The sequence below is a fragment of the Lepisma saccharinum genome, chromosome 1 (assembly GCF_977018435.1).
Source record: "Lepisma saccharinum chromosome 1, izLepSacc3.1, whole genome shotgun sequence".
NCBI lineage: Eukaryota > Metazoa > Arthropoda > Insecta > Zygentoma > Lepismatidae > Lepisma > Lepisma saccharinum.
This window is the reverse complement of record NC_139229.1, coordinates 2,226,748-2,240,317: the sequence shown is the minus strand read 5'-3', so window position 1 is coordinate 2,240,317 and position 13,570 is coordinate 2,226,748. Positions and strand designations below refer to the sequence as shown.

Genomic DNA, 13,570 nt, shown 5'->3' with positions numbered 1-13,570 from the left:
GTGACCCCGCAGGCCATACTTTGGAATCAAATATCTCCATTATTTGAGTTTTCCACATGCTGGAACCAATTTTATATTATGGAAAACATCAAAATCTGTCTTTTAAAAGGTAACAGTTCCGAATGTTTTATATTTTTTTTAAAAAAAATTCCTACCAGGAAGACTAATTATCATAGAATTTTGGCAATCATTGTGACACGAAATTTGAACCTTCCTTAAAATAATGAGCACTATTTGGATTCGAAAAAAGTTGTTTATGTTGAAAAAAAAAAAAACTTCAAAATGACCTTATTCAATCATACATGCTTCCCACGGACAAGGTAATCACCGGTTGACAAGCGACAGTAAGTATCGTAAACTAGTGGGAATGAATGTAGAAATAAATCGGAACCTTAGTAGAGTGCGTTCAGGTTCTTTATTTTAATTCTAAGACAACCAAACCTGACATTCCTAACGTAACCAGAAAAGCATATATTCACAAAATCTTAAGTAATCACTAAAACTCTGCAGTATGTGTTAACAGACATAAATCGAAATCGAACCTTGTAAAAGTTGCATTTGTAGCATGATGAAATCGTAATAATAAAACAAAAGGAACTTGGGCTCATTTTCACCACTTTTCAGCATAATTTCATTCTACACGCAAACAATACGTAAAATTACTATCGGCATGAAACCAACATTCCTAACTTAACAACGATGTGTGACCAGCGTACGTTTAATTCCTCTATTTTGCACCAGTTTTTTTAAAAAAAAAATTCGTTCTACATGCACAAAAAGGTGCATATTCGAATAATGACGTCACTGATACTGCATAAAATCACTAATTTCTTGGGTGTAACACATCTCTGCAATGTAAAAACTACGACAACGAGCGAATGAACTAGTTGATCACGTTGCTTCTGAACGGGTCGCAAACGAAGGACTCAAATTCACAGAATGGTTATACGGGGAGAACGAAGTAGTGAGTCCCTTTGTTTTTACTCCAGTGTGACGTCAACCACAGCCAGTTACGTGAAATTCTGCTCTTCAAGCTTTATTGCAGATCCAAAATCAATGAACTGTCCGAACACCAACCTGCTCCGCTTCACGTATCAAAAGAGAACGGGTGTGTTCTTGAAGAAAGAAAATTTCCTCACCACACACAAAGCTAAAGCAACATTCTTTCCGCAAGAAATTCCGAGGATGGCTGGTGCGTAGGTTTCGTCTTGAGAAGCTTGTTCTCTAAGGAAAAATCTCATGCCTCTCCAAATTCCGGTCTTGAACAGGTTCACAAGAACGAGTCGCGAAATGAACGTATCCAAGAACCTAGATCCCGAGAGTGAATAAATATAGAATTCAAATGCGAAGGATCCATAATTTTGTACGTAACAGACTAGAAGTCATAATGATGAGAGGAACAAGTTTCTGAACTGAATCTTTTGGGGGGACTGGAATCACAAGAACCGAATTCCAAAGTGGAAATGAACCGTTCATTCATTTTGTAACTGGTTCTCCTGCAAACTCCAAAATGCGCGTAAATTCCAGAAAATATGCAAAATTCCCTGACTTTTCCTTGACCAACCAAATTCCCTGACTTTTCCCTGTTTTCCAGGTTTTCCAGTCGCATAGCAACCCTGTTTCCACAGAATCTCTACCAGGGTGGATAAAAAATTCATGATTTATTTGTATTTAAAAAATAATTTTTGATGACCTTTTTTATTTGTCAGATTTCTTTTTTTCTTTTTTTTAAAAAAAAAAGAATGCTTAAAATTGCTTTAGTGGTTTTTGGCACCATACACACAGATATATGAACCTGTACTATGGAAATGTTTGTTGAGTGTGTTAATGAAACTATAATAATTTCAGTAACTTTTCTACCAGTGAAAATAAAACATTTTGGATGTACTCTATAATTAAACTTAAATATTTATAGCAGAATTTTGATAATTTTTTTAATGATAGTTTGCAAAATATAAGCTGTCATGTTTATTTACAGTATATTGATATTGACAGTATTTATGGTTTAACATGATTAGTATTTTGTAAAATTTTCTACACAAATGTTTGCTATATTTGCCTATAAAAATTGATTTTAAATAAAGATAAATTTTAATTAAGTGTCCTTATAGTTTATATATTACATTTCCTTTCGTATGAACTTCACCCCATCAAAATTTTGTTGTTATAGAGGTGAAAATTCGGATCAAAAGCAGAATATAAAATGACAATTTGGTTTTAAAATTGTGACTATAATCCTAAATTTGATTTAAAAACCAAATTTATTACACAAAATAAACATATCCCTTCTAATAGCACATTTATGTAGTTACCAGAGTAATAAGTTTATTCCTGTATAAAGGGGCCCATTTTTGCTTCTCAAATATTTACAGCAGAATCAATCAATTTTCCATGAATTGCATAACTCATAGGATAATTCAAACTTCAGATAGGGTCGCGTCCGTAAATAAACTCTAAATTTCGGGTTTAGGAATCTATTTTGCATCATTTCGTGAATAAACAGGGTAGGAAAATGCACCTCACACCTTTCAGAAACATGAAAATTAACATTACAATGTGTTATTTCACATTTCTTGTTTTCGTCAAAAACAAAATCTATTAATCATTCATTTAAAGTGATGTTTTTAAAAAAAAAAATCACCTGATTTAAATCATGTAAATCTATCCACCTTGATCTCAACCCAAGAAATTAATCAGAACTGGCCTAGTAATACATTGAATTAAACTGGTAACATGAGAAACTTAAAGACGGACAGATGTTTTTACTCAAACAAGCAAAATGTTATGTGCTGCTAAAATGTGTAATATATATGGAAGGAAAGAGCAAATTTTATTTGACTATTTCTAAAGAGTAGTAGTTTCAGTGTGGTGGTTGTTAATTTGTAATAAAATACGAATTAATATCTATTGAATAATGGGCATTTGAGAAAATCCAAGTACAGGTAACAGAAATGCATAAAGTTAAAATCTATTGTGTGTGTGTAATATTTCCAGAAAGACATCTGAAAATAATCTGAAAGTGCTTACCTTCAGAATGATCAAGTTCTCCTTATCTCTCACTGGACTTCGAGGGGGATTGTGGTAACTTACGGCAGCAACAGGCGATTCCTCTTTCTTGAACATCCGAGTTTCTGGAGCCCAGGACATGCAGGACTTGTACCTGTGAACAGACAACTGTGTCACGTTTCATTTATCACAGTTCAAATACGTTACTATCCATGTGAAAATTATCGAGTCCTCTGTTTACATGACTGTAAAACTGCACTCCATGGGAGGAAAAGTCAATTATACCTCATTAGAGATATGTAAGACAATGCGACATGCAATTTATTTTAACTCTGTGCATCCTCTATTCAAAGAAAAATGTTTCTAAAAATTTAATTTTTCTTAAAATCTTATATACTGTTGTAAAAATATGATTTTTTTTTGTAATTGAAGTTTGTTTATGTTGAAATATGTCTGTCATGTCCAATGTACCTATCATTTATGGAACAATCAGAATTAGTGATTAATTACAATGTTGCAATGTTAGTAATGGTCTGACCAATGGTGACATAATGATGAACAAGGATAAATACAAATCAAATTTCCATATCTTCTCTTTTCATGTTGTACAAATTGAAAACAACAGACAGAATTGTTGTTCTTGGCAACTAGCTCATGTGTCTTTCACCTTGTTCCTACAAATTCATGTGGAGTAAATGCACTTTGTTGCCACACGCCAGCAACAGCCCTTTAAACTCTGCGTCTAGCCAACAGCTTTGACATGGAGAGTGAGCCGAAAGTTTTGGTTACTAAGCAAATTGTTATGTGGAGGGAAGCATTGTTGAGATACTGTAATTGAGTAGTGCCGTAATTGTCTCTATTACTCCCATGTTCCTGCCGTGAATTATTGCCTGAACTCGCACACATTCACAACAACCCTTATGTACACTTTATTTTCCCTGCTTTCCTTTGTTATAAAGTTGCTGTACATTGTAGGCACGTTATTTTTGCAGAGAAAGGAGACTGCGAAAACAGAAACCATGGGTGTGAATGTTTGGTAAGATCTTTCATCGACTTCATCAAATCATGCTCATCGTTGCACTTACTGTTTAAATGAGCGACATAACACAGAGAACTGAGAAAATTACATTTATGTAAAGATTGGATAAAAGCTAGAAAATGTAACAACTACAGTACACAAAGAAAATGGCTTTCATACATAATATGACAAATTGTTTATTCATAATATTACACTGCCTACCTTGGATTGGATTGGACTAACAGAAAGTACCTCCAAGAATCCCGCAAGCCATGTAGCGAGGCGGCAACACTGTGGTGGCAGCCCACGCAGTCTGAGATTAGCTGCATCCCATCATACGTTAAATGCACGCATTTACCATATTAGGAGTGCTAAATAATATCTAATATCACTGGTCATACTTGAGATAAAAATGTCAAATTTCTGGATTTGTTATGTAAATGGTTTCTATAATTTAAATTATGCATTTCAAGTTTGCACATTTCCCTAGTAAAGATCTGCATCCAGACAGGTGTAAAAATAATCCAACTTCAAGTGTGCAAAATCTTGATATAATACAGGGTGGCACAGAGCAGACTGGCACATTTCAAATTGTCGCAGATTGTGACGTTTTTCTGCGCAGATCGTAATAAAAGGTATTACGTTAACGTCCGCGTAGAAAAGCCTCACATTTCCTCCTTACATCGTCGTATGCTTTGCGTCTGTGTTGTTATTTATTTGGTTGAGCGAGTAACCGCTAGAGGTCTCCACTGGCCTCTCCCAGGGCTGCGATTACGAGCGTGGAAGCTCGACAGTGTTCCGTCCCAACCCAGCTGGCACTCACATACCAGTCAGCGAGTCTCGAAAGGAGGTGGGAGCCACGACGCGTGTACAGAGAGCAGGAACGACTCGCTGGTCGAGACTTATCAATCTACCGAAGATCGCGTGCAGTAGTATTGGACTCTCATTCTGTTTCGTACTCGGACTACTATGGAACTCCTTCATTTTTCTGTATCGACTGGAGTAAACGCATGGAAGAACTACGTTTTTTTTTGACGAGAAGAAGTGAACGTGGTTGAGAAGGAAGTTTCGTTTGACCATTGACGACCCAGGTGACTTATTCTTCAGTGTACGATTCTTCGCTAGGACAATGGAGCCACTGACGAGAGCTGACCGAGAAGGAAGATGGAGTGGTATCACACTGGACTATATTCGAGCATGAAGCCTACACGAGAGGATCGCCAAATCCATATTTGATTGTGTACTGCTGAAGTTCGATTGATCGGCGAGGACGAGTTATTTGGTTATTGAGGTATGTACTGTTTCAACATCCCCATTTTACGTATTGTGAAAAGTTAAGCGTGCGGGACACGCGTGTCTTTTGAACCAAGTTGTGAGTTTAAATATTGCAAGGAAGAAGTTACAAATGCTTGGTAACTCGAACTGGGAGTCAAATAATGATATGTTACTGATCGAACGAATATTCGTCACGACGAATGTTGTGGAAGGCAAAAGCGGCGTTCAACCTTGAATTTGCATAAGCAAGACATATCCTAGTCGGACTTTGGCAAATGATTTCAGGGAGGGAAGAATACAAAAAAAAGTAAATCTTGTTTGGCACATGGGCAGATAAAAATAAGTAGGGAGCACCAAAAGTAAAAGGGGGGAATCGGCCTCAAAGAATGTGAGGATGTGTTGGATTAATGTACAGTAAAAAAGATTAACTTTTGTAAGATTTCTATGTTGTGGATGCCTATGCGCTTATGATGATAGTGCTTGTTCCATTACGGTTTAATGTACGAAAATCAATTTGACCAAAAATAATTGTTGAATCATTTTTTGAAGTTTATGTGACTGTTGAATGGGATGGAATGTTAAGATTTGTGTAATGTACATATTTTTGTTGATTGGCATGCTAATCGATCTTCGTGGAGGATTAGCATAATAAATTCTGACTAAGAGTCTTAAACAAAATCCTTGCTGTATATTTTGTCCTTTTTGCCAATACAAAAGAAAAGCGTTCCCTTTTTTTTATTTGTAAACTGATAGAATCAAATTGCAACCAACTATTGGGAGATGGACTACGGGCCGTAATTACTTGTTTGTTAAGGTTGGTTTCTTGAGTAATTCTTGAATGTATTTTGACTTGCATGTTTTATATTGCCCGTACATTCGGGTTGTACCCTACATTAATTTCTGGTTCTCTTAAGAGACTGAGGCGACAGTGCTAAACACTTGTCATTAACCTCATAAAACCGTGACTTTTGTAACTGGTTGGTTCATTTGTTTTTTTCTGCGTACGTACATAAAATTGGTCCCGGACCTTTGACGCGTCTTCCTTTAAATTTTGATTGCCTTTTTACGTGCGCAACCAACCGTTACAAGATAATACAGGGAAAAATACGCGAAACCATCTACAAATGCATCCAAGTATGCTATTTATTACATATTACAAGCTTATTCTTTTGAAAACCACAACAGAAAGATGGCCTCTGTTTACATCAAGCATGTCTGGAAGTTGCTGTAGACGCTCCTCCATAGGTCCTCATCAATAGCACAAGCTTCGTCAACAATGGCTTGATTTGGTTTTTAATAGTCATGATATGTTTCTTCAAATTTCTTCATCCAAGCCAATATGGAATTCCGAGATGGTACATGTCCATAGCCACCAACCAACATTGAACTGTCATCTAAAGACACACTGCACTCCTGTCACAGACATAGTTTCATAATAACTACGAACACATGTAACACATTGTTGCATTTTCTAACACTCCCCTAACACTAAAGTTCTCCCCTCTGCATAGCACAACGCCATGAAGGTGTATAGGGGGTGTGGGGGTAACGCCCCACACTTTCTTGATCCGGTCGTGAGTGGGGGTGATGTGATCAGCATCACGCCCCTGACCGCCTTTCCCCCCAGGGTTTCCCCCAGGTACCCATGTTATTCGACACTGGGTGGGCGCCGGGGCTGCTTCCAACGTTAGAAAAGTTCCCGGATTTGAACCGGCCGGGGATCGAACCCGGGACCTTTAGCATGGTAGTCAGACGCGTTACCAACTGAGCCACCGCGGCCACTTCTAACTGACTATTGAAATGGCAAACTATCGTGCCAGCACAGTATTCAAAATTTGAAATGTGTCAGTAGGTTCGTTGCCACCCTGTATCTACAGTTGATTATGGACTGTAGGGTGTTGAGTTACCCCTTTATTGCAAAATGGAACAGACCTACACTTTTTAGTGAAATTTTCATCATAAGAAAATGGAGTTAAGAAAAATTTGTAGATAAAGTAAAGTGCTCCTCTGTGCTTTGCACCATGCCATGAAGGTGTACAGGGGTGTGGAGTTAGGATCCCCCCACACTTTCTTCATCACAGCTGAAGGTGGATCAGCACCATGCCTCTGGTTGGAATTACCCCCCAGAGTTTCCTCCAGGTATCCACTTATGATGATGGGTGGGCACCGGAGCCGCTTGAACAGGTGGATAAAATCCTGGTTCTCCCCTGGCGGGAATCGAACCCAGGTGTCTCACATGGTAGTGAGTTGACCCAACAACTGAGCTTATAATTTTCGAGATAAAGCTTATTAAAAAATAGTAGGGATGGGACCGATTAATCAGTACTCTATTGGTATCGGCCGATATGGGCATATCGGTGTATCGGTTTATCGGTAAAATTACCGATTATTTTACTGATCCAATATATCGATAAATATCTGATAATTTAATGCAAAATTCTGCCATTTTGTTGTTTTTATGGATAATCTCCATGCCCTTCTTTCTAAAAAAAGTAAATGTCTAAATATTCAACTTCTTTTGCACTGCAGTCACCACGAAACACACATTTATTAAGAAGATCAATGAACATTTCAGGTTCTTCAAGGACCATTTCTAATTTTATATCGGATCGGTAAAATATCAGTTATCGGCATCGGTAAATTTTATATCTGTACTTTATCGGTATCAGCCAAAATTTCATATCGGTCCATCCCTAAAAAATAGAGACTTGAAGCTTTCACGTGAGATATATTTGATTTTCTTTCCTTCCGCTGAGTACAATTTTACAACTACGCAAACAAGAGCTCAGTATTTTTGACATGGATAGTAGTTTCCTCTTATGATGCAAGAGGTGAGATACAGGTGGGTAAGGGTGTTCCCCTCACCATGGCAAGGTCCAGGGAAGGAGTCAATTTAACCGTGCACAATTATTGAGTGCAATTAGGAGTAGAAAGTATATGAATAAAGCCATTACAATTTATTATATTACAGATGGCTTTATTTTGAATGCAGTCGAACATCAATTTTACATTTTTCAGGGGATTAAGGTGAAAAAAAAAATTGGGAAATGTAAAATTGATTGTTTTATTTTACTCTGTGTTTCTGCAACTTTTGCCTAATTGTGAACATGACAACGAATGGAGCAGCACACAACACAAGTCCCACAACAAGATAACAAGATGCCAGCACCTCGTTAGTATGCAATTCCAGTCTAGGGTGTACTATGTGGAAGTGAGGTTGGCATTTGGGTGGCTTCAGAAAGGATCACCCATTACACCCCATGTGTACAATCAAGGAACATTTTAAACATTTTATAACAATTTGCTGGGCTGTGACCATGAAGAATGAATCTATAATAAGGGGAATGTAAAATCCAGGAACGTACAATCCGGGTTCCACTGTTAAGGCTGAATAAATAGCATTTACACAAATAATTTGTTTGTTTACCTTAACTTAGGAGTTTCCATAGAATCAGCCATAATCCTTTCCTTTAGGGGCTTCATGTCCACACCATCAGCTTCTGCAGCTACATCAGGGGATCTGGAACAAATATTAAACATCTCTCAACTAGGCTCATTCAATAGGGCAACTGAAGAAGCACAACTTACACAAGGAAGCTCGTCATTTGATTTGTTACAGGTTCTGTCACTTACAAATAGGGACCTTTATTTTTCAGTTTCTTTTTTTTTTTGGTATGTGTTATTTTTCCCACAATTCACGTTTTTATTTTAGCACAGTTTTCTGCTAAATATATGAAATGATACCTTCGTAGTGCTTTTAAACTAGTATTTTAATTTCTAGGTCATATGACCTGTGCCAGTTCGTGTCCGTGACCATTTCATATCTCTCTGGATTTCAGTGATATTCCTCATTTTTTAAGAACAAAATATGTTGATTTATTATTGTACTTTGCTTTCGTGCCTTTTTTTGGCTAATCGTGAAGGTGAGGAAAACTGGTAATGAGATAACATGGATGAAGGGTTATTCACAAACATATAGGGACAACACGAACCCATTAAAGTTTTATACTGACTCTGAGCCCAGATACCGAACCTTGATAGTCTGCAAAATGTAGTCCAGGGTGTACTACAAGGAAGAAAGGTTGACATTTGGGTTACTCTTTACATGACAACAAAATGAAATTTGTGAAAAATGTGTTTAGAACCTGCCACTGCCTATTAACACTTGTTTGAAAACATGAACACTTTTTTTGGTGTTATCAAATTGCAAAACATCAAGGTCCCTACCTATGGCTAGTTGTAATGATGAGAATGAATGAGCATTGCATCATGTGGACAGAGAGACAATAACAAAACTCAAATTGACAAGTCAAATAAAGGCATTACGATGCAAAAGAGTGGGAAGCCATTTACATTTATAATTGACTTCATTTTTCTTTGCTTTTCTGTCACTTGTGAGAGCCGCGGTGGTCTAGTTGGTAATGTGGGAAACTCAAGTTTGATTTCCAGGGGGTGATCTAAGGTCAGAATTTTTCCAGCCTTGTCCATGAATAAAATGGCTTTGGGGCTCACCCAGCCTCAAATCGATGGGTACATGGGGGGGGGTAAAGGTGGCCAGAGCATGATGCTGATCACATCACCTTAAATGTCTAAACTCGAGAATGTGTGGAGGTCATTACTCCGCATCCCCTAAATGTACCTTCATGGCATGGTTCTATATGCACATGGAACGTTACCTTTATCCTTGTGTGACTTATGGCTAGTTGTGATGAGGATGAAAGATCAATTCAGAACACAACACAAACCCCACAGAGAATTATACTGAGTGTGGATCTAGACGAAAGAATCTTTTCGCAAAATGCAGTCGAGGATTTACTATGTGCAAGAGAGATATTAGCATTCAGATTCCTTCTGAAAGATCCCTTACATGCCAAATTAACTCCTACAGTAATAAAATCCAATAAAAGTGTTTATTATTCAGAAATAGAAATCTTCACATTGGCAGTTTTGATGTAAACAATGGACACAAGTTACATGTAATTTCTCTAACACAAGAAATTACTCAAGAATGGAAAATAATTTTTAGAAGAGAACATAAAAATGATCCAACATAGTTTCTAATTAGAGACCTAACTGAATGTAAACAAAGATCTAATATCCATTTTAATCTTCAAGTAGGTACAAAAAGTTGGGGAAGCATGAACGTTTAGTGGGCTGTAGTCTCTCGTGCAGGAAGGTGTACTGCTGCACACAGAAAAAAGAAAATTCGCAGAAGAAAAGCTATTTACCATAGACAATTCATTTTTCCTCTTAAGTAATCCCGCTCTTGTGGGACAGGATATGTTGATAGGAGAAAATTTACATTTTTAAACCTAAACCCCACACCCCCTATATGGCTTCATGGCATGGTGCAAAGCACAGGGGAGCACTTTACTTTTTTACTTTACCTTTATGTACGCATAGAAAAAAGTACTGTTGCCTAACTATTCTTACATAGTTTATTGGCTCTAACAGTTATTTGAAGTTATGTACCACAAGAAAACACTCTTTGAGAAACTAATTACTTATTTTCATTGTTTTTTAAATTTGCCCAAAAAAAATTTAAAATCTTGAAAAGTTCTCAGAAAAATGTAAAAAGGTAAAAAAAAAAGGTAAAGTGCTCCCCTGTGCTTAGCACCACGCCATTTTTTTAAAACTTCTAACTTCTCCCGATAGACCCCTATTTAATGTACGGTGCCAAAAACTGCTACCATATTCATATATGTCTACACATGATGCCTACAATAAAACTAGAGTGCTTATGGGAACTTGCGTGCTTTATTAAAGTTTTGTGTAATGTACTTTAAAAGAAGTTTTTGCAATGACCTATTGAACTATTCTATTATCAACAGAACTTGCCAGGGTTGCAGGATCACAAGAGTACAAGATTTTAGAATTCTTAAAATTCATTTCTGTTATTTCAGGGGCCATAGGGTCTCTCCAAATAGGTGTTTAGGTTTAAAAATGTAAATTTTCTCCTTCTATCAACATATCCTTTCCCACAAGAGTGGGATTACTTAAGAGGAAAAATGAATTGTCTATGGTAAATAGCTTTTCTTCTGCGAATTTTCTTTTTTCTGTGTGCAGCAGTACACCTTCCTGCACGAGAGACTACAGCCCACTAAACGTTCATGCTTCCCCAACTTTTTGTACCTACTTGAAGATTAAAATGGATATTAGATCTTTGTTTACATTCAGTTAGGTCTCTAATTAGAAACTATGTTGGATCATTTTTATGTTCTCTTCTAAAAATTATTTTCCATTCTTGAGTAATTTCTTGTGTTAGAGAAATTACATGTAACTTGTGTCCATTGTTTACATCAAAACTGCCAATGTGAAGATTTCTATTTCTGAATAATAAACACTTTTATTGGATTTTATTACTGTAGGAGTTAATTTGGCATGTAAGGGATCTTTCAGAAGGAATCTGAATGCTAATATCTCTCTTGCACATAGTAAATCCTCGACTGCATTTTGCGAAAAGATTCTTTCGTCTAGATCCACACTCAGTATAATTCTCTGTGGGGTTTGTGTTGTGTTCTGAATTGATCTTTCATCCTCATCACAACTAGCCATAAGTCACACAAGGATAAAGGTAACGTTCCATGTGCATATAGAACCATGCCATGAAGGTACATTTAGGGGATGCGGAGTAATGACCTCCACACATTCTCGAGTTTAGACATTTAAGGTGATGTGATCAGCATCATGCTCTGGCCACCTTTACCCCCCCCCTATGTACCCATCGATTTGAGGCTGGGTGAGCCCCAAAGCCATTTTATTCATGGACAAGGCTGGAAAAATTCTGACCTTAGATCACCCCCCTGGAAATCAAACTTGAGTTTCCCACATTACCAACTAGACCACCGCGGCTCTCACAAGTGACAGAAAAGCAAAGAAAAATGAAGTCAATTATAAATGTAAATGGCTTCCCACTCTTTTGCATCGTAATGCCTTTATTTGACTTGTCAATTTGAGTTTTGTTATTGTCTCTCTGTCCACATGATGCAATGCTCATTCATTCTCATCATTACAACTAGCCATAGGTAGGGACCTTGATTTTTTGCAATTTGATAACACCAAAAAAAGTGTTCATGTTTTCAAACAAGTGTTAATAGGCAGTGGCAGGTTCTAAACACATTTTTCACAAATTTCATTTTGTTGTCATGTAAAGAGTAACCCAAATGTCAACCTTTCTTCCTTGTAGTACACCCTGGACTACATTTTGCAGACTATCAAGGTTCGGTATCTGGGCTCAGAGTCAGTATAAAACTTTAATGGGTTCGTGTTGTCCCTATATGTTTGTGAATAACCCTTCATCCATGTTATCTCATTACCAGTTTTCCTCACCTTCACGATTAGCCAAAAAAAGGCACGAAAGCAAAGTACAATAATAAATCAACATATTTTGTTCTTAAAAAATGAGGAATATCACTGAAATCCAGAGAGATATGAAATGGTCACGGACACAAACTGGCACAGGTCATATGACCTAGAAATTAAAATACTAGTTTAAAAGCACTACGAAGGTATCATTTCATATATTTAGCAGAAAACTGTGCTAAAATAAAAACGTGAATTGTGGGAAAAATAACACATACAAAAAAAAAAAAAGAAACTGAAAAATAAAGGTCCCTATTTGTAAGTGACAGAACCTGTAACAAATCAAATGACGAGCTTCCTTGTGTAAGTTGTGCTTCTTCAGTTGCCCTATTGAATGAGCCTAGTTGAGAGATGTTTAACATTTGTTCCAGATCCCCTGATGTAGCTGCAGAAGCTGATGGTGTGGACATGAAGCCCCTAAAGGAAAGGATTATGCAATATTTAAACACACGAGAGAAACAGGACATGACATAGAGTGGGATGAGGCTAAGCAGATAGGAAGGGAGAAGAGAATGCTAGTGAGAAAATGGAAGGAAGCCAAGGAAATAGAGAAGATAGGGGAAGAAGACACAATGAACTGGAATGGGACTGATGTTAAACAAAGAATGGAAGAAGATGTTAGAAAGAGTGGAAAGGACAAGAGAGAAAGAGGAGAGGAGAAGGAAGAAAAATGAAGGGAAAAGAGCGTGAGATTAAAAGTCCAACCACATTCTATATGGAAGTAATTGTGTTTAGCCTTTTAGGTGAAAGTAAAGTTGGCAAGTGAAAGTCACCTGCTAGAAAGTTCCTAACAACTTTCTAAATAGTCTGGAGGGAGTAATGTTTGTGTATATATAATGCCCTGTTTTTGTATCTTGTCACTTTTGTACTTGATACAGAGTCTGAAGAAGACCTTGCTAGAAGGTTGAA

At 37.1% G+C, this 13,570-nt stretch overlaps 1 protein-coding gene across 1 annotated transcript in view; it reads right to left on the bottom strand.

Moving 5' to 3' along the window:
* LOC145979614 (PCNA-interacting partner-like) overlaps positions 1–13,570 on the bottom strand; it is a 119,969-nt gene that overhangs the window by 43,628 nt on the left and 62,771 nt on the right. The window contains exon 7 of the mRNA XM_083112580.1: positions 3,028–3,160. Within this exon, the coding sequence (XP_082968706.1) occupies positions 3,028–3,160 (133 nt within the window). The remainder of the gene's footprint in view (positions 1–3,027; positions 3,161–13,570) is intronic.